This window comes from Struthio camelus, chromosome 3 (genome assembly GCF_040807025.1).
Source record: "Struthio camelus isolate bStrCam1 chromosome 3, bStrCam1.hap1, whole genome shotgun sequence".
Taxonomy (NCBI): Eukaryota; Metazoa; Chordata; class Aves; order Struthioniformes; family Struthionidae; genus Struthio; species Struthio camelus.
The window spans coordinates 64071190-64092833 of record NC_090944.1 but is presented as its reverse complement, the minus strand read 5'-3'; the positions used below and the strand labels follow the sequence as shown (position 1 = coordinate 64092833).

General features: G+C 39.1%; 1 protein-coding gene across 1 annotated transcript in view; it reads right to left on the bottom strand.

Annotated features, from left to right (window-relative positions):
* The window catches only part of NT5DC1 (5'-nucleotidase domain containing 1), a 158062-nt gene that overhangs the window by 16794 nt on the left and 119624 nt on the right, over positions 1 to 21644 (bottom strand). Inside the window, exons 9-10 of the mRNA XM_068938106.1 lie at positions 6860 to 6978; positions 5671 to 5829 (exon numbers count right to left, since the gene is read on the bottom strand). Coding sequence (XP_068794207.1) covers positions 5671 to 5829; positions 6860 to 6978 — 278 coding nt within the window. The remainder of the gene's footprint in view (positions 1 to 5670; positions 5830 to 6859; positions 6979 to 21644) is intronic.

Here is a 21644-nt window from a genome sequence, read left to right as displayed (position 1 = left end):
AAAGCTCCAAAAATCCAGCAGAACAAAAACAAATCACACAGAATTTGTTTAGTGATTCTGAGTAACAATTTTTATTCCGAGTATAGTTGTTTTTTGCAGAGAAAGAATCGATTCGGGCAAATGCAGATATTGGTTTCTGTCTACTGCTGAAAATAGGTTAGAAAAAAAACATATCTTTAGTTTCAGAACAGCAGTTAACTTATGGGCTGGGTTCTTCATTTTTTTCCACCCACAAGGATAGTACCTACATTTGTTTTGCCAAATCTTACCTTTCCCTGCAAATCCCTGGACTTCACATCAGTTCTAATTCAATGGCAACACTATGCTGAATTAAAATCTGTTTGCCAGCTGGATGACACATGCAGAAATCTCATAAGACAATACTAACTGTTCAGATTATTAAATACGCCCCCCTTCCCAGTACTGGCTCACACACGCATTTGCAGATATGACAAGCCCTTGTTTATTGATAAGAGAAAACATCTGAGGCTTCTGTCTTTTGAAATATTTATGATTGGTTCAACAGGCAATTACAATTGCGGTTTCAGGGAATTAACTGATTTTTTCAGAGGTCTGATGGTTAGAGTGGCAATTTCTTCCTTGTCCTCATAAGGAGGAGGAAGATAAAATTATAAATTACAGCCCATGTCCTTAATACAACCAAACACTGTTAAATATCAAAATTGTCATCAAGGTACTTGGCATAGAATTTTTATTTTTTTGCTACTGGCTTATCTCCCCATGCCAAGGGTGGTTTAATAGCTCGGCTACATCTAGAGCTCAAATATGAAAAGAGCTGTCAAAGCTTTGCCAAATAAATGATCCCTAGAAAATATCTGATATCATTCCCTCTATCATTCTGCTGCTTCCCAAAGACTTCCACATCTCACATGAAGCGTACATAGCCCGCAGTCAAGGCTAGACCATGTACCACAAAGTCTGCAAAATCAGACGGCAGTTCCTTGGCAAAATCACTGTTCTTCACACACCTGGAGACGCGCATGTAACTGTGGAGCTGAGGAGCTCTGGACTTGCAGACCCTAAATGCGGGTTTGCTCTTGCTGCAGGACAATAAATCCTGGGAAGTGCTGAGCCATCCCTCTTGCATATACAAAAGCCCCTAAACAAACACTTGCTTTTGCTCTCAGGCATGTCAGTCAAACTGTAACAGGAGGTTAGGTGTTGATTGTGTTAATTTGGGCTACAAAGCCTCAAAGACTGTGTCTAGACTTTAGAGAAATAATGATGGTACTACTGTTCCCCAAATCCCAAGCTTTCCACTAAATTAAACCACCTGGAATACTTAATATTGCCTTTACTTTATTAAATGCAGACAACTAGGGCCCGTTAACAGACCAGACAGAATCTGTTAATAGGACCCTTGGGTAACACTGACTTGTCTGCTTACAAATGACCAGTTTAAAACTGAAATAGGCTGCGCTCTGATATTTTTGTCCATTTGGTACGGACGTGAAAGGAAAAGAACATAAATGAGACAGGAGTGAAAAATGCAGCTGAAAAGCCTTGCGCATGCAGTATGTTCACTGCATATATTTACTGTATTTGTTTTAAAGGCATTTAAATGGTGATTTGCCATCAATGCCATCGTCTTTGTACGAAGCGCAGGGCACTAGGGTTGCTATGATGTGTACCGCATACTGTATCCTGCATTCAGTATCATAGATGGTACTGATGGCCATGTGCTTTGTGCCTGGTTCCTAAAACCACCACCGACTCTTAGTGCCAGAAAAAAGAACTATCAGGAGTATAGTTGTGCCTGTATAACAGCAAGTATTTGAGGTGTTTCTGCCAGCACAACTTTGCTGGTAAGAGACTGTGACAAACAGATGTACCTGTCTAACACAGCTATGTTAGGCTGTGCAAGTGGACACATCTGCCACTTGTCTACCTTCTCCACAGAACCCGCTCCCCACAAGTTGTGGGTAAAAATAAAATATTGCACCTATGATCATTATAACGAAATTTACACATGGATCACTATAAACAGCCTTCCTTTAAAAAAGATAGTCATCAAATCCAATTATAAACTAATGAAATGCATTTCACTTAAGGATATTGCTTTAAGGATATTGCTTATCTTATCAGGTTTCACAACACCCCATCAGGTTGTTCCTGAAAGTACTATTAGATTTGTGTTAAAGATAAACAGGAATGGAGAGATAAACAGAGCCAAAAGACACAGAGTAATTAGCCCTTGTCTAAGGTCACTCAGAGGGAGCCCTGGAAATAAAAGGGGCTCAAGGGACTTCCTCCACAAAGCAGTCACAAGACAGTACCGTAAAATGAATTTTTCCTTCTAACTGAAAAAAATAGCATCTATATTTGCTAATAATTTCTAAGTTTTCTACTCCATTCATTCCCATAGCTCAAGTTTTTTACATATGGACTAGCCCCTCTGCAATAATTTCCCTCAGAATCCTGGGATGAATTCCAACTTTTCTCAGAGTTTTCATTGATGAAATTGATCACATACTTAGTGAGCAGAGGGGAAAAAAACAAAGCATCCAGTGAAGCAAACAAGCCCCCAGATCTGGGGGGAATCTAGTTTCAACGCAATGCTATTTTTTCCCCCCTGCATGCTGCAGTACTCTTTAACAGCTGAGTAACTGCATGAATGCTTTTGGTCTGCTATTCTCTTGCTCATTTGGTTATGACTCACACACCTGAAAGAACTGCAGTTGTTACCATAATTTCACAGTTATGTCTATCTACCTGTCTATCTCTCCATCATGTGTATCGTGTCCTCAATTGAAGGGGAAAAGACAAAAAAGCCTACTAATGAAAATTCTCTGCTGGCGAGAGTCCAGCGGAGGGCTACCAAGATGATTAGAGGGCTGGAGCATCTCTCCTCTGAAGAAAGGCTGACAGAGCTGGGCCTGTTCAGCCTGGAGAAGACAAGACTGAGGGGGGATCTCACCAGTGTGTACAAGTATCTGAAGGGAGGGTGCCCAGAGGATGGGGCTGGACTCTTCTCTGTGGTGCCAGCGACAGGACAAGAGGCAACGGGCAGAAACTGAAACACAGGCAGTTCCATCTGAACCTGAGGAAAACCTTCTTTCCTTACCAAGGCATGAGAGGGCTAATTAATAATACTAAATCTCATTTGTTAGTGCCTGTTTTTCAAAAAAACTGACTTTGTACATGCCTTTGAATTGGCTTTTCTCCCCTTTTAACCAAAGGGCTAATGGGAGAAGCTGATTAGGGGAATAAAACTAAAACTTTCGTAGTCTTGTAAAGGCAATCTCTTTGAACTAGTCCTGTTGAGTCAGTGGTGTCCAGTCAACTGCAGAGATATGGATGTGACCTGTTGTTCAGACTCCAGTGAGCAGCATGGTAATGAAATAACACCACTGACCTACTATGGCCCCTTGGTTCGGATTCCTTTAATCAACACAATTCATTTCTCCCGTGCTTACTTGCTGTCACTGGCAGCGGATGTAAACTGAGCAGAGGTTTTTTGTGGCGGAGATGGTGTCTTACTGAGCTACTGCAATCTGTTACCATGAACACTATAGGTTTAGTGAAATGTCAAATGCCTGTCTAAAAGTCTCAGTTTCCCACTTGATAACTACAGTGACAGAGAGGATGGATTTTGTGAGGAGACAACCAAAGGTATGCCAGCAAGATAAAAAAAAACATCATCATCAACTGCTTAGAAATACATCAATTCAATAACTTTTCCTTTATGCTCTCAGGAAAAGAAACACATGCTGGCTTCTTGTTTAAAAATATATGCTTCAAAAGCGTAAAAGCTTTAAAATGCTTAAGAAAACATACTTGAAAAAAAAGAAACAAAACCTCAGAGAGATGTAAGTTCTAAATACTAATGCAGCAGAGTTTCTAGTCAGGGAAAGGCTAAATTTATGGAGAAGAATGAGTTATTTTAACAGTATTAATTAATTTAATCCAAAATTTTCAACCTATGTAGCACTATTCCTCATCTTTCCTTTCTTTTTCTTTTTTTTTTAAACTGGGAAATATATTTTTCTTATCAGGAGACTGAGTTGGTTTTCCTCATTTTTGTTTTTCTACAACCCAGGAAAAAGCCCAGATTTTAATTATTATTTTTCATTATTTCAGTGGGTGAAATGTCCTTGCTTGACCTTACTTTACAAATCAGGATAGTGGCAAAAGATATTATATATTTCTTTAAAAAAAGAAAAAAACACAAAGAAATGGATGTCTTTTCTATATTGTTTTAGTCACATTAAAGGCTTCCTTTTCTCCATAAAAAGGAGCTTTTAATATGCTTCTTAGATTAAAAAAAGCACCCTGTAACAAATCTTCATAACAGTAAGTTATATTTTTAATGCCTCAAAATATTTATTTAAAAAGAAACAAAATAAGTGCTCTTCAAAGCAAAATGTATAAAGTATATGTCTATATCTGTATCTATCTGCAATCAGAATATTACCTATGTATTCGATAACATAACAAAAGAGTAAACACTACAAAATAAGAGGTTTTTTTATTTCTTAAGCAAAAGATATTATATTAAAAATAACTTTTCCTGAGAAAAGGAAATCATCTCTCAAAAATATATAATTCCCTGTTTACTGTAGTGTCCGTACTATAAGCAGTGTTACATTTGAACCCATTCTGAACTGTTAGAGAAGGAGTTTTAGTGCAAAATGCTTTTAAATTGGAGTAAAAGTATATATATATTTTCTTAAAAATAAATAATATTCATATGCATTTATATCAAGAAATAGAAATGGGTTCAATTTCATACTTTGTGAGATGGAAATACTTTGAGGCCTTACCTTTTCTGTTAAATGGTTTCCTCAACAAGTGTTGGGGACTCGCTGTAATTCTAAGTGCCACTCAAGCCTTTGCTTCTCATTGTCTACATATTATAAGAGACTAAACATTTTGTTTAGCTTTAAAAGGAGGATACGGAAAGTTATAAGAATAGTAGGACTCAGATTTCTTATTCTTTGTTATGGGGAGCAGATTAACAGAGGATCCTTGCTGAAGCTGCATTATAGTTCCTAAATACTAAATGCTGGAGGTACGAATCAACCCCAAGTGTAATTCTCTACCTTGGTCTTAAGCAGCAGAGAAAAGAATCAACCATAATACAAATTTTACCTTCCACAGGAGAATTAGGGTGGCAGAAGTGCTAGAACTGATCAAAGGCCTTGCTTCTCAACTACAGTCAACCTAAAAATTAAATTATTTATCTGAAGTAACTCTCAGTAGCCTGCAGTTGACCTGTCTTAGAAGCAGTGCTTCTGGTAAACAGGGACATATGAATTGTGAAGAGTTCAGGTGATGGACTTGTGACAAGGACCATTAGAGCTTCAGCTTGTAGGATGCAAGGCAGGTTCTGGTTACTGCAAAGGAGAAGACTATATTTTTTGGTTAAGAGGAGACACAGCTTCCCCTTTTTTTGTGGTCCACAATTGGGTTTGCTTAGGGTAATGAAGACCACGTGTCACTAGTGCCAAAAACCAAACTCTTACAACGTCAAGCTGGAGAGTGATGGCACCATCTCGGTGTGGCTGTGAGGACATGCATGCCTGGGAGAGATCCCAGCACTGCCAACAGGCTTGTTAGACAAGCAGGTTTCTTCTCAGTGCAGGTGGCGCTAGGCTTTTCTGTAACTTACTTTCTTCTATTCCAGGAAACAGCTGCTAGGAACCTTACCTCATATTTTCCTTTCTTCTCCAAGGGCTCAGACTCAGTCTCTGCAGGCACCACAACTTTGTCCCCTAGAAGCTCCTCTAAGATGAAGACAGTTTCCCAGTTGCTATAGTGACGAGCTGGGAAAATATCCGAGTGCATGCTGTCACCAAAATAAACAACCTACGAGGGAAGTAGTAAATTAAAGTTCTTTGTATATGAGAAAAATGAGCAAACTGCATTTCAAAGATAGAGAAAAAGAGCTTTCGAACAACCTAATAAAAATTCTTTCATGTTTACAGCTGGCCACAACACACATACATCTTATAAATGTCATAGTCTTATTTTTTCTTTTTTATTTTCCAACTAACTCCCTTCTAGCTTCCCCATAAATAAACAGCTAGCCCCACATACCTTCCTTATTTGACCTTCCAGTGACATTATAAAGGAATATCAGGTTGGGACGGACACACGAGATAGCACTGAGATTTTTGACTGCCTGAAATAGCCAGTAGAAAAGTTTAACAAGAAAATACACTAAATAAATGGAATGCATTTTGGACAGCTTTGGAAAAAAAGGAGAACACAGAGCCTCTCTTGGTGATTCAGAACGATTTTGTACCCAAGTGGTAGTTTACCTACTAGGGAAAATATGCTGCCATAGTCTTCACTGGCATTTTCACCCAGCCTGTTCTGTAAATGGGGAGATACAATAATCCTAATTTTCACTTATGACACCTTTTCATCCATCTATTTCCTCCAGGAAATTGTAATAGATTAACACTCGGTTAACTGGGAGATGAAGGAGCCACAGGCAGCTTTAGCCTTAGTATATTCCAGTGCAGCTTTTTTTCACAAATTATTTAAAGCAGCAGAAACTACATCCCCCGCCATCCTTGTAGCACACGGATTGTGCACTGGCCTATTTGCTAAGAAGTAAATAGAAAATATTATGCACTGGGAAAGATGTGGAGTAAGCTAAGAAAGAAGTCTCTCACCTTGCGCAGTGACTGACCATATATATAAATATTAGCTATGAGGCAGAATGAAGTATCACCTCGGAAGTGCAATGACTTTGCTCAGTCCAACGGCAGGTGTATGCAGAATAAAACTCCTAACTGATCACATTATTAACCTTAATGCAAGCTGATCGGGTGAATTTTAGACTGAAACACGGTGTTTTCAGGAAAAACTACCTGCATTTATAACATACCTTGGGGTCCAACTTGCCGGTCATCTTCTTCAGTAGTTCATAAAGATGGATAGCATTACCTTGGGAATACCAGCCAGGCTTATCTAGGGATAACAGAGCTTCCTGCTCTTCATCGTTCTCTGAAATCAGCAAGCAGAATTGCCCACTGTTAATGATAGCAGCACATACTCGTGTATTTGTGAGACATGTGAGGAGTGGCATGTGTACAGCTTGGAGAATATGGTCTATTTTGACACTAAAAAGGTTCCAATGTCTGGCAAGGGGTTCAGGTCCAGGTAGTGACTGCAGGTTCAGTCAAAGCGTTTGGTAGCTGAGGACTGCTCATGTACAAAGAGTGGCAGGTAATACGTGACCTTGTGTATTATTGTGTTCAGGAAGCAGGAAATAAATAGAAATAATGATAGGGAAACATGTGGGAGAAAAGAAGCACCTGAGTCTTTTCTGCAGGACCTATAGAAGAGCTAGGGAATGAATGTCATAGGCTTCCCCTCCCAGATATTGTACCAGTGAAGGTAGAAAACCACACAGACAAGAATGATGGAGGAGCTGCTACAGATCTAAGGCAAAACCATGAGATTTGACACACCATAAGCAACAGCATGTACTTTTCCCCACAGACAAATTAACTGCTACTTTTAACAACGACATAAATAGAACAGCACAGGTTGAGGTAGTTCTCATGACATCAGCCAGCCTTAGATCAGCACAAGCAACAAGTAGTTCTGGTTATCATCCGGTTTTGGGGAAATGACAAGTAGACGTTTTTACATGCTGATGGTGTAAACTCTGTCAATACCCACATCGGCAGCTGCCAGCTAATCAGAAAAATTAGTAGAAAATGAAACTCCATCGTCACCAGCTGACTGCACCATAAGCTTAGTTTCTAGCTGGTTTTGAGGCATCTGCATCTGTCCTGTTTATGTAACTTTACTGTTCATTCAGGTCCATGTGCTATTGCCAGGTGAACTCATTTTAGCTTACTGATGGAGCCAAAATACTAGCCCTAGTGAAATGATAAGCTTGATTTTTCTCAGAGATATTAATACTAATAGCTTCTCTATCAAAGCAGTCAAACAAAGGGGTGATTTTGTTATTTGATCTCAATGAATATGTTATTCGATCTCCTTTTTTCACTCCTGGTGAAAAAAGGAGTACAAGCCTGTGCAGTACTTTGATCTGACTTAAGTAGAGCATCAGGATTCCAATCTTTCTCCTGCTTTATACAACTCTTCAAAGTACTTAAAATGTGTTAGGAGGAAGACTGAGACAAAGTGAGCAAACTTCACTTGGTTAGAGATTGCTGAAAACTGAAATGTATATTCTGGAAGAGTAGAGAAATTACAAGACGGCTTTATGTTTAAGAGCACTTAAGATGTACATAGTACAACAAACTGTTCCTTGAAGGAAGGAAAAAACAAAACAAAACAAAAAAGAAGGAAAGAGTTATGTGGAGAGAGGCAGCAAATATCTTTAATATTATGGATCTAAGAGTTTGAATAAACGCACGATTTATTCTCAGACAAAACAATTCTATATTAAGGGTGTTTTATAAACTAGGAAAAAACAAGGAAATTCAAAGTTGATACTAGCAGCTCATGTGGAACTTATGTGGAAATATCTTTCCCTTTGTTCTCCCGCAGCAACCTAATAATAATAATAATAAATATGGTAACATGTATTTAAAAAAAGTCTCCCTCATTTTACATTTCCTGGCTTTTAAAATACTTTTGACCAAACAACTTTTGATCAAACAAAAGCTTTCAAATTTTGCGGGGTATTTTTAGACATATTTGTGAGGCTGGCTGAACAAGTAGACCCAATCTTCAAACAACAATGAGATATAAAAAAAGCATTTATCAAAACAAAACTCTTTTGAGCTGTTATCAAAAGAGTTTCTTGAAATTTGTAAAGGCACACACAACTACCATGATCCATGAGCTATGATCTGCCCATTCAGTCACTGAAGAAAAATGGAGCTAGTACTAGAGGAGTTTTCAGAATAACGACATTAATATTGCAGCTATGAACGCTATGTATTACAGCAGCACCAGGAGGTTCCAGCAAAGAGCAGGACCCCGCTTTATTACCTCTACAAAAAGGCATAAAGGCAGTCCTGACCGGAAAAAAATTACTCTAATTACAAGGTAAAAGATCTCGCACTCTGTGAGATCCATTATTCTTACCTCTAGTAGTAAGATTCATCTCACTTAACTTGATGCATCTGAAAGAGAGGCTCCTAATTTATAGTTAGAAACTCAATTACTTGGCTAGGCTCCCTTTGTAGGCAACTGAGAGAGCAAGAAGCACTTTCTACAGGTGCCAGCTCTGGCCATTGACTGTAGAAGGAAAGTGTTTGATTAAACTAGGATCTTCACAGTTAAGAAAGTGAAATTAGGGGAAATTTCAAGTCTCGGTTTCCTCCTGTACACACAGAAGCATCAAACAGCATCCAGATGTCTCATTCATTATGGGAACACCTCAATTTTGGAAGAAGCTCCAGAAATCTGAAGAGTTAGGAAAGGTTATGATATTTCAGTCGTAGGGTTACAGGACTAGTGGATCTGAACTGGCAAACCTTGCTTCCCGAACAATCTCATACGGCCACTTGCGCTCAGACAGCTAGTTTAAATATGTGGGTGATTGTGTTGATTTTACTGCTATAATCTAAAATGGGAGGAAATTTACACTTTAATGGTGTTTCAGTCTCAGCAGGTTATTAATGAGAAGGGTTTCAAAGCAAGCTAAATTTTTCTTGTGGCAAAATATGCTCAAGAAGATTACTCTTAAGCACCGGCTGTAAGGCTTGTTGCAGCAGTTTTGCCATGTAAAAATGTATACGTAACAGCTCAAAACACTTTAATCTATCTATTGCCTGCAAAAGTGCTGCAAAATGTGATTTTGATAATTCCTAATGTTCCCAGTGTAACTTGCCAACACTCAATCAGACAAGAGGAAAACTGCAGCTGACCTTCCTTCCATTTTGCCATTATTGATTCTTAAAAGTTCATTCAAAGGTCAGAAATGCTATAAATATTACCCCAACAGGAAGAAACGCATACATAGGTGGGGACGCTAATGCTTGGGGTCATATAAGTTGGGAGAAAAGGGAGACGTCCTGACAGTTTCAAACAGACTGGATAACCAAAAAGAATTTCTCAGATGATTGAGATTGAGTGACTTCCTTGCTTCAGAAGTCTAATATATCACTGCAACCTGGACTCCTGGCTGCAGGCTGAAAACATGCCGCAGCAAGAAATGTAAAAGCATCAAGCAAGTAAAACTAAAATAATTAAAATCAGAAAATGATTCTATTAACACACTCACCAAAACCACAACAGTAATTCAGAGCAATTTTCCTTAGGGGAAGTTACCGTTCCTTTCTGAAAACAACAAGAAACTCTTCACTCATGCTGGGGCAATACTAATATCGCTGGAATGGCAATTTGCATGTTGCTTTGTTTAACAACTAGGGAAACGTATCCTGATTCAGAAAGGTACTCTGATCACCAAAAGCAGAAACAGTTTCTAAAATAGACCATTTCACTAACAAGACTCAGTGTCCTTTTTCTTGAAGTATCTTAAAATGTCGGTTGCAGATTTATAACACGGGGTGAACAACATCTGGCTTCATTCTAAGAGAATATGCAAAAAGTAATCAGTGAAGCTTATTCCCATATAAATGACAACTGATGATAATTTACTTTGGCGCAGAATTGCTCTTTGCGACAGACTGCACACACTCGCTTACTGCAGTATGCTTAGCTATCTGTTTATTGGTTATACCCACCCAGACGGAAATTCAAATACAGGAGGTCTTAAGGTTATGTCCACACTGAACGTTAAGCCCAGGATTTGAAGACAGAGCTCTGTCCTTAACCTGATTGATGTTTACCTTGTTTAAACCCAGCCCAGGGGACAGGCCAGCTCTGACCTTTTCTATCGGGACACCGAAGTGAATTCATTTTTCGACTGCTATTCTTCTACAGTCAGTCGCACCTACACTGAGGCTAATTTTCATCAGGTCACTTATAAGGCAGACTGCCCCTTGTATTGTTCTTTAAGTTAGGTGACCATTAAGTGGCTATTACATACAGATGTGAGGATCTGCAGCTGGTTCACCAGAAAGCCCAAGGACCGCTCCGACTGGGCAGACACTGAGGGAAGAGAGAAATTCCAAGTGCCAGCTGGTCATGCCAGCCTAAGTTGTGCTATCTTCTATGCAATATGTGTATAGTTCTCTAGTAACTCATACTTCTGCCTTCATACCTTTCTTCTGATAACTTTTTACAGACTACTCGAAATTTCTGTACAGATCTAGGTAGGCAGGCTATTGGGGTACTGATTTTCTCGATTTCTTTGGGCTTTACGGTAGAATAAAAACATCAACAGACTTTGTCAGTAGTTGTATACATACCTGTTCCTGTTTTCCTAATGATGGTCAGCTCTTACAGGCTTCACTATGCGTGTGTGCTTACCACAAACGTGAATACGTGTTTAGCACATTGAAGCCCTGGTTTAGACCTCAACGGGCTCTTGTAAACAAATACTAGGATTCACAACTATCACACTGATATGCCTTTCTGCCATTCAAAATAATGTCATTTCAGACCCTGAGTGCATTGATATAAAAGCTTGGTTGTACTCTGGCTTGCAAGCACGGACAGCATTTCCAGTTCACTTAAGAAACACACACTCTCCTTTTTGGCAATGTGTCAGGGCAGGAAACTGCATCTTTTAATGGTGGGAACTGCGAAAGGGAACTGCATAAGCAAAAGTGTTCCAGTGGCTTCTTCCACTTGTAAAGGTGATGGGAGGGGATGACAAAAACCTTAGGATTCCTCTATGGACCATGCCCTTCCTGAAGAAAATAAGTACTTAGAAGCTTGCTGGGGGTAAAACTTCACAGCTTAGAGGCTTTAGCACCCCAAATCTCTACCTATAAAGAAACCACCTTTCTCAACTGACTGTTAATTGGCAGCATGATTGCTGCAATGCCCTGTTGTCACTTCCTGGTCCTGTAACATGTGGCTGAAAATGAATGGCTAAGAAACTAAGAAAGCTCAGCATGGAACTGAGCCAGAAAAAGGGGGATGCATCAGCGTTGCTGGAGCTTCTTCCTGCCAGGGGCAGTGGAGGTGCCTTAAGGGAAGAAGAAGAGCACTTGAGCGTAGATGGGGACGTGACCCCGCTCTGGACCAGGCAGGTGACCACTCCACTATCATATAGCATTAGTTTTCACTGAAACTGGACCCTCCCCATCTGATAACATCACCCTTAAAAGTCATAAGCCTTATTGCAATTTGTAATGTGATACCCTGGGCTTGAAATAGCACTCCAGCAGTCCTCACCAAGGCAGCATTGCTGAAATCCTAGTGGGGCTAGCTCCTTCCCTGTGCTCGGATGGAGGCAACATCACTCCTGCGTGCACCTCTGCTGTGAGGAAGCCAGGGCACTGGCCTGTGCTGATGCAGAGGCTATTTGCTGTACCCATGGTGGTCCAGGGGCACAGGCAGGCCATAGCAGCAGCTGGTGAACACCTGAACGATCCTCCACTGATCAGGCGCAACCATTATGTAGAACTTGATTCTTGAAGTATACCTCTGACAAGTAGGATTATATACTTTAAAACTCATTTCCCCCTTACTGTAGCTACTGAGATGAAATACAGACGAAAAAAAAAAAAAACCCAGCCATCGATTACACCGAAAAACACTTCTTTAAACATATAGGATTTCTAAAATTTCCCTCCTCCCTGCTTCATTGGGAGATCAAGTGATTACTGAAACCTTAGAATTACCCGAACTTTCTCAGAGGCAGCACAAGGGAGGCCTAACTGCTAGTAAGGATTCAGGCAGGTTTTATTGTGTGTTTTCACATCCCTGAATTACATTTGTGCCCTGGAAACAGCTGCGAAATCTGTCTGCCTTACACATGCACCAATGCTTGCTAGTTTCATATCTGATTGGATGAGTGCAGGGAAGTGATAAGGAACAAATTATTCCCGTAGCATGATGAACTGAAATAAAAGGTTCAAAAGTGGCCAGTGATTTTGGCTGTCTCCATTTTTGGTTGCCTAATCTGATTTTTCAGAAAGTGCTGTGTCTGAAGATCAGCTCCCCTCCTGCCCTTGCTGTCTTTCTGCCTTCTTTACATTGGCTTATATCTGAAGAAACAAAGAGTGAATTAATCTGAATAGAAACTCACCTTTGAAAAATTGAGAGATGAGTTTTAACTTTACATAGGCAGTGATCCACTTTTCTTATGCTTAGCTACTCCACCATATATGTGCTCATTCATATGGAGAACTAAAAAGCAGTATCTCTAAAAGCTGATAGTGTTCCAAAAGAATGAAAAATAAATATAAATAAAAATATAAATAAATATGGGTATAAATAAAGGTATAAATAAAATAAAAGTATATCACCCTGTGAAAAATTTCATAATAATTCATAAGTACTACTTATCAAATTACCAACACTTTCTTTTCTCATGATGGACATTTTTTGAAAATGATTCATCTGCAAGTTCCTTTTGAATGTATTTCACACAGATTTGGTGAAATCTTCTGCAATTTCATTTAGTTGTATTTATAACTCTCCAGAACTTCTGTTTTGAAGAGTAAGAGGAACATTAAATATAGAATTTCATTTTTTTCCCTACAGTTATTTGGTAAATTGTTTTAAAAGTTGGGACCTCTGTAGACATACAAAATGGCAAGATGAGAAAAAAACTCCCTCTCCCAAACAGTTTTACTTTGGACCTTACGACTTTCATAAGAAGGCTTCAGAGCCTCGTAAATGAGGAGCTACCAAAATCCAGACATTATGTCCCCAAATGATCCTATCTTTATTAATATTGTATTCACCCTTGAGGTCCCTATTTAATTACAGAGAGATTGACTTTTCCTGAAAGCAGTTCAAATTCAACTAAGCCAGGCCAGGTGTGCTAACTGGGGTGAGGAATGACATAATCATTTCAAAAATACATATTTCAGCTCAAACAACTTTCTACAACCTTTCCTATTAGGAAATTATACTTCACCGTTGTAAAAAATTAGACATCTCCAGTGTCTAATTTCTTTTATCGTAGTACTGGCTGTCTGTGTTATAATCGGCATGAATTGAACCAGTTCTTAAGAAACAGGGGTTTAACCAATTAAGCTCCTTTTCCACAATGTCTGAATTTAGAAAGAAAAGCCCCAGCTGTGGAGAATTTGTAAACTGAAAAGATGAACTGCTCTGACTTTTATCTGGGCAGAAATATGGATGACCACCGGAAAGACATTACAAAATCGTACAAAGCTCATGACTCTGTAAGAAGTCCAAAGGATCTCTTGGGCTCTGTGCAGCTGGTAAGAGGCTTTTCTTGATTAGTTTTCCAAAGCCCTTTATTTTTGAATCTGTGGTGGTGTAACCCAGAGTGATTTAACATGAGCAGTGATGCGAGACTATTTTGTCCTTTTTCGGACAGTGGCTAGAAGTGCTCAGCGGTATGGCTATGTAGAAGAGCCCATTCCTCGCAGGCAGACATTGTGGCTGTTAAGCATGGTGGCTATACCGGCCGAGAACACTAGGCTGTGGATAAGCATTAGAGAAGGAGCTCAGCTGTTAGGGTAAGACTACCAAATGAGCATTGCTTGAAGCTAGCAGGAAAAGCGGTGAGCTGGAGGGAAGCACAGAAGATGGGGCCACCAGTAAGACATGCTGACCTAAGCTGCCACTTCAGAAAAATGTCTCAATTAATTGTAATTATTAAAATAAATTCAGGATACACAAAGCAGCTTCCTTGCATCTCTGCAGACTTTAATCTTGATTTATCTAAGACTCCAGAACAATTTCTACTGAAGCAAGGCATACTGGAATTTGCTCTCGGACCACACTCTTGCATACTGAAAAACTACACTGCAGTGTGGTGAGCAAAAACTTCCTGCCATTCGTTTACTTTGGCCTCAGACATTAAAACAATAGTTCTTTAATCCTCAGTTAAGTAAAGATCAAGAGAAGATTTATTTCCATTTCTTAATACTAAAGGTAGAAAATGTATTATGTAAGCTGGAATAGACAATTTGACTCTGAGCAACCATATCTGCATAAGGTAATATGGACTCTGCTGCAAGGGGCCTTTGATATTTATTTCTTCAGTTCCCTGAAATGTATTCTTTTAAAGAACAGTTCAATTGCAAAATAGATATGAGCACACATAGCTATGACACATACTCTGCTTGGAATACAAATTAGACACTTTCACTAACTTTTATATGAAAACTATTTATACAGCAAACTTTGCTTATGATTTAGAAGAAAAACTCCACTCTTTTTTCTTAACTGATTACACTACCTAAAACCCTTAATTTAATTTTATTAATTAATTCTGTCTGAAGCTGCAGCTCTTCAAATATCTGGTGCCTTTGGCAGGAAAAAAATTCCAGTTTTACATCAACCACTAAAGACTAGCTTAAGATTCCAAACTGCACAGGAAAAAAATAGGAAAAAAAATACCCCTCCCTCCATCTTTAAGAAAGCAAAACAGTTTTCTTAATTTGTTCAGAAATGGTAAAAGATGTCTGGCAGGGTTTATTCAAGTAAGTTACCTTATAACCGTGGTAAACGTTAAATAGACAACACACATCTTGAACACTTAGCATCAGCCAGATGATTTGATGCTGATGTTATATGTACGTGTGTGTAAAAAAAGTAGAGCAGATGGGATACACACTATCACCTTCTTTAGTATGGAATATTGGCGTATATTCCAAGTATCTAGGGAAAAACTTGAAGGAAGAACTGCAGACAAGTAATGTTCCTCTACAGTTTATTCTAGCATGGAACATAAATCACCCATGCAAACTGGGAAACATAGAAGGAGGTGTATAACTCAGACACAGAAAGGGAACATAAACTCACCGTCGCATAGGTTCTCCAGGCAGTAGTTTTTTGTTGCCTGTGTCAGGGGAGTACACTATTTGTTCACCTAGAAAAAGTCTCAGCTGCACTTGTTTGCTTTTCATGTTTGTAAGCATTTCCTGCTTGCTAATTTTATGTGTTTTTAAAGACTACTTTTTTTCATGTCTAAAGCAAAAAGTACTTCCCTTGCTTCAGGCGGGAAGGAATGGGGCAAGGGAAGAAATAATAGGGAGGAAGAAATCATTACCTATATCTGAAATAACTACTTATATGCAATACTAGAGACCTGGATATGAATGCAGAATCAAACAGAAGACAGTTTAGCAAAGGGAAATGTTATGTTATGTAATAGTTCATGTAAAAAGTAACTTAGCAGAAAGAATAAGACTGTTTTGCCTTCTTCATTAGGAAATACAGTATAATGTTACTTGAGCATCCAACATTTCTCAGCATAAAATTCATTTCAAGAGAACAGAGTACTTTGCTCTTCTTCACTTTGTACACATTAAGAATAATTTAACACTCTAAAAATGTGACTCATCAACATCTTAAAGTTTCATTTTCCTACTGTTTTTCTGCCAACTGGTATTGCTTATATTACCTCAATTTTTATGTTGAGCTACTTATCTAGAAGTTATAAACTGTATATGAAATGCAAAATAATTGATGAATCTTTAAAATTAGTATAAATTTTATTAAAATATTTCAAATAATTAATTTCAACTACTACATATACCTTTTATTAAAAACAACAAAAAAAAGAAATTTGCATATTGATTTGGTAATTAAAAAAAAATCTAAATAGCCTTCTGCCAGTTAATGATTTTACAAGCATACAAGAGCTGCAGATAGTGGTTATTAAAAACTTGCTGTCTGGTAACAGGCTTGCTCAGACTGTCCCTCTGAGTCATGACAGTTTACTTAACATAGTGCTGCCGCGGAGCCTGGCAAGTTCAGCAAGCACAGCGAGAACGTTCCTGGGGCCGGCTAGTGGAACCTGGGAATCTCTCTCCTTCTGTGTGGAGAGCTAGGGGTTCAACATAGTGTCACCTGTTTTGCTATTAGCACAAACTAGGTTTGGAACTGACTTTTAAAGAACTTATCTCTGTCCCTCTTATTAAAAAAAAAAAACTCTAAAAAGGAAAGTTCTCGAAAGAAAGAGAACTTTAAATAGCTTGGCTTATTCCCTCAGCGCTGCACAGGTATCCTGCTACTGATAAGTTGAGAAACAAACTCATTACAAATATTTCCAAGCAAAATTGGATGCTTTAGAACTATTTATTTTTTATGGAAGCAAAAACTTAACCTCTGGAGCTGCTGAAAGAGGGGTTCTCGCTCCTGTTGATCCATGACTTCTTCTTACCACATCATGCTAGAGAAGCAACACATGCACACTTAAAAATCACACCAACATTAAAACCTTTTGAATATGGCTGTGTCAGGGAAGAGATTACATTTGTTATTAATTTTAATTGCCTTATATATTGTACTAAATTGTGAATATTCTTAAATATTATTAATAATATTCAGCACTGCAAAGAAGAGTAAAAGAAAAAATCTTTAATTTCAAATTGAAATACAGCAGCATAAAATGGTTAGGGACTCTCTTCTATTATAGAACGTAGAAACTGCTGCTAATAGTTTAAAATCATAAATGTAGCAGAATATCAAACATACCAGAAAAGCACAAAATATCAAAACAATCACACTGGGTGGTCTTGCTCAGTAGCAAACAGATACTTTTTCTGCTATGTTGTCTGCCTTAAATTGTGTTTCCTTTATTTTAGGAAAATGTTCCGGAGGCACCAAAATACAGTCTAGCACCTAACACTGATTTGAGCCTCATAGAATCTCTCCTCGGAGACTTACCTTTGTACATGTTCATATCCTGTCAGTGAATCCCAACTGAGGTTTTGAAACTTTACTGGAATAAGGAGGACCATTAGAGCCTTTTAATATATTCTGTACTTTATTCTATACTATTTCTGTCACTTCCAGGGCAAAAAATGGCTTCTTTAAAAATCTGTTTTTGTGCTGTGAACCCTTGCCATGATAAATGCACACATTAGGTTCCATCACACAAAGCTTCTACCAGCCTCTATTTCCTTAGGTGAAAGCGCTAAAGGAAATTATTTCAAAGTTATGGGAGGTGTGCTGGTGAGTAATTAGGTGACACTACGCCAAGCTGCTCCTAAACAGGAGGAAAGGGAGAAAGTAAACTACCAAACCTCTCCTGACCTCTTCGGAGTGCTGGAACTGAGGGCCAGCTGCCAGGCAGGATGGTCCCACCACAGCTGGCTACTTGTGGGTGCTGTGTCATCCTGAGAGGTGCGGGGCTGTGGTGCCCTCAGGGTGTCCTCAGGGAGAGTGCTCAGGCAGCAGAAGGGGCACCTGAGAGAGGGGAGCCGTTGTTTGGGGAAAGGATACTAAAACTGCTAGCATTTGGGCTGGCTTTGCAGGGAGGACGACTGCACCAGTGGTTTGGTCTGGGTTAGTCTGGTTTGTGGGACAGCAGACTGGCAGTTCTGCCACAGATTTCCTATGCGGTAAATGAGTCTTGGCATTTCATATGGAAATGGAAGTGCTAGGGCTCCCATATATCAAAGGTACCATAAGGGTAAATACAGCATGCAACAGTGGCAACAAGAACTATTTAAGTAGTTTAGTTTAGGAGGACAAAGTGAGATGAAGATGAGGGAGGCAGAACTGGAGTAGGCTCTGGATAAGAGAACAAGTAACTGGAATTTGATGTTGCTCAGGCCATGAGTACTGAGATAACAGACAGTGGGAAAATTTCTCCTTCAGAGCAGAGAAATTAAGAAACATTTTCATGTTCTTTCTACTGCTCCAAGTCTCTTTTGACACTTAGCAGCTATTGGCTATGCAGGGTGCGCATTTCAAGTTCTCTGTCGAGAATTATGACCTGCAGCAGAAAGGGGGGAGAAGGGAAAGAAAAGGCAGGTGTGTGTGACAAAGGATAGAAACTTGATGATAAATTCAATCTTGAGGTCTAGGGACACTTTTGTGGCCCTGTGGATAAAAGTCAATGGATGAAATCAAAGAGGGGCAAAGAATGTGACAAGGTTCAGGCAATTGGCAGAGATTTCAGACATACTCTTTAAGGCCTGCCAGGCCGGGTGTATATCTGAGATGCTAGGGAATGGAAATCAGAAACAATAAGAAATTCTGTGCCTAAACTCTGTACTTAATCTGTTGAGGTACTGTACAACTTCATATTTAATAACCTGAATAAAAATTTTTACAAAATTAATGTTCTAAGAAAGAGGAAAAGTTTTTGTGTGTCAAATGATCACTGTAAATCTCAGAACAATGTAACCAGGCTGGAGCTGGGAAGAAAGACTGGAAACAATTCCTTTCTGGAAAAGTAACTTTAGTTACTCTCTGCTGAGAAGATCAATAGGAAAGATTTGTAGTAATGATTTTTTTTCAAAGAAATAAAAGGGAAATGATCCCCATGACACTTCCTATAATATACTTTTCCAGTGCAGCTTGTCTGTGCACTTTGTTTGGTTTGCAAAACCACTTACCACCTCTGTGAAAATGAGATTTACCTTGTTTCTCAGAATCAAGAATATTGTGCAAGACCTCCATATGCAGGAATTTCACAGATAAAATCTCTTGCTACTATTATTCCAGAAAAAATAATAATCTTGGAATGTTCAGCATTAGTCTGGCAGTATCACAGAGACACCTGGGATCTGTGGACGGTAATAATATATAAATTCTTTTCACAACAGATAAGAATCAGTTTAGAATGAATGCGTTTACTAATGAAAAGAAAAAGTCCTGGGGTCGCTAACTCTACCTAGCAAAGCACGCAACATACATATTTAAGACATCTGGAGTCCTAATCAAACAACAAAGAAGGGGTGAATAACAAAGAGAGAGAGGAAGAACACAGTACATCACCTTTACCTTCTCCCAAGTTTTCAGTCTGTAAGAAGTAATTGCCTTCTGAACATCAGCTGCAGAGGACTTGTTACTGATCTAAACGATCGCTCGTGTCCCAGGATCACTTGTCAGCTAAGAAATGCCAACGTTTCATGTTCTCTGGCCACTGATTCTCGCAGAACCAGCTGGCTGTCTACCCACCTAAGATTTCCCCCATGCAAGATAAATCTGCGCTGGCTATTTGTTATAGCTCTCCTATGCCACTTAACGCATTGTAGACTCTTCTGAGTGCCTCAGAAACATTAAGGTTTTGGTATTTAGAAACTGGGAAACCGAGCTAGAGATTCAGTGACTCATCAAAGTGAGCCAGATCTCAGCCCTGGCTTTCATCATGATTCTTAATTGTATTCTCAGCTCATTTCTAGGCTTCCTAACCAGCTCCTTTCACTACTTTCTTTCAGTAGCAGATCTGATGCCTGCAGTAGAAAAAACAATATGTGCTTTCTGTGAAAAATAGTTCTACAAACTAACCTTAATAAAAGCTTGACATTTTGGAAGAACACACAACAGAATTTTAAAGCTTTTTAATTAAAACCAGCACATACAGATTCATGGAAACTATGCTGAAAGGAAGCTTTCTGCAGTGGTTGCCAGCCCTGAATCTGCCAGGAATGTACCCTCTATTTTTGTTCTACTACAAACTGCCTTAATCCCAATTTCCAAGCAAATTAAAAATCAAAATGCAAGATAACTTTTTACTGGGTTCTCTGTCTAAGCATCTACTTTTTTTTGAATCCGACAGAAGAAAACAATTACACCGCCAAGGAAAATAAATTAAACATCTCCAAACTTCTATGAGATCTATGTGACACCAAAGAAAGACTTTTCCCTGCAAAGTCATAGTGTTATCACTTCCTTCCCCCATCCCACACCATGATGTAGGCAATCTTTCTTTCTTCCAGAAATACCCTGTGGAATTTGACAGCTGTTTAAAGACTATAAGGCAAAGTTTAAACTAAAGGTTCACCAACATAATTCACACAGGGTTGCACTGAGTCTCAGTGCAGTGGTAAATTTTGTGAACTTGTATTGAAGCATCCCATGGGCAGCCAGTCCTTGACTTCTGCAGGCACAGGAATAGACCTGCACAGATCGCAGCTTTCCAGTCAGCATGCAGGCCGCTTCAGTTTGGTTGCTTAAATACTGGTGTCTTTCAGTTGCTTATATAGTGGTGTCTAGCAATATTTGAGATGCTCTGTGGCACCCCAATTGGCTTTCGGTTGCCCATTGAGAGGGCATGGGTCTCCCCTAGATCCTTTTCACATGGCCGCGTGTGGTTGGGTTTCCTGGGGCACAGTTTAGCAGAGTAAGGGAACGGAATTGTGCACCACAGCTGGGGATCAGCTCCAGATGCGGAAGCATAATGTAAAGGGTCTATGATAAGACACACAGCCACAGTAGATGGCAGTGTAAAGTCAATGGAGTCAACGTATTCAGCAGAGTAATAGTGCAGACACTTCCATTTGGTTCTCCACTGACTTTGTTGGCTAACTCTTCATTGATTATAATGGGAGTCAACTGAGTAATATCTAAAAATGATGGCTATCAGTGGTTTCTATACACCATACTATGCCTAGTATTTATTTATTTATTTCCAAAATAGAACTTTGTGATTTATGATGGATGGCATCACGTTTCTGATGTCACTACTAGTCAATCTTTGCCTAAGTGAGAGGCCAGGAACAGAATGGCCAAAATTAGCATCCGAACTCTATCCATCTCTCTGATATAGATTTGGCAAAGAAGCCATATTTTGAAACTAAGATAACAAGGGCATAACATCCTACTTGTAAGCATCATTAAAGTCTGGTAATGATCTGCAGGAGTTAACAAGCTTCCCAGTGGGACTTTTTTATTCCATAGACAAAATAAGATGTATTTGTTTAAGCGTCTTATATGAAAAATACACA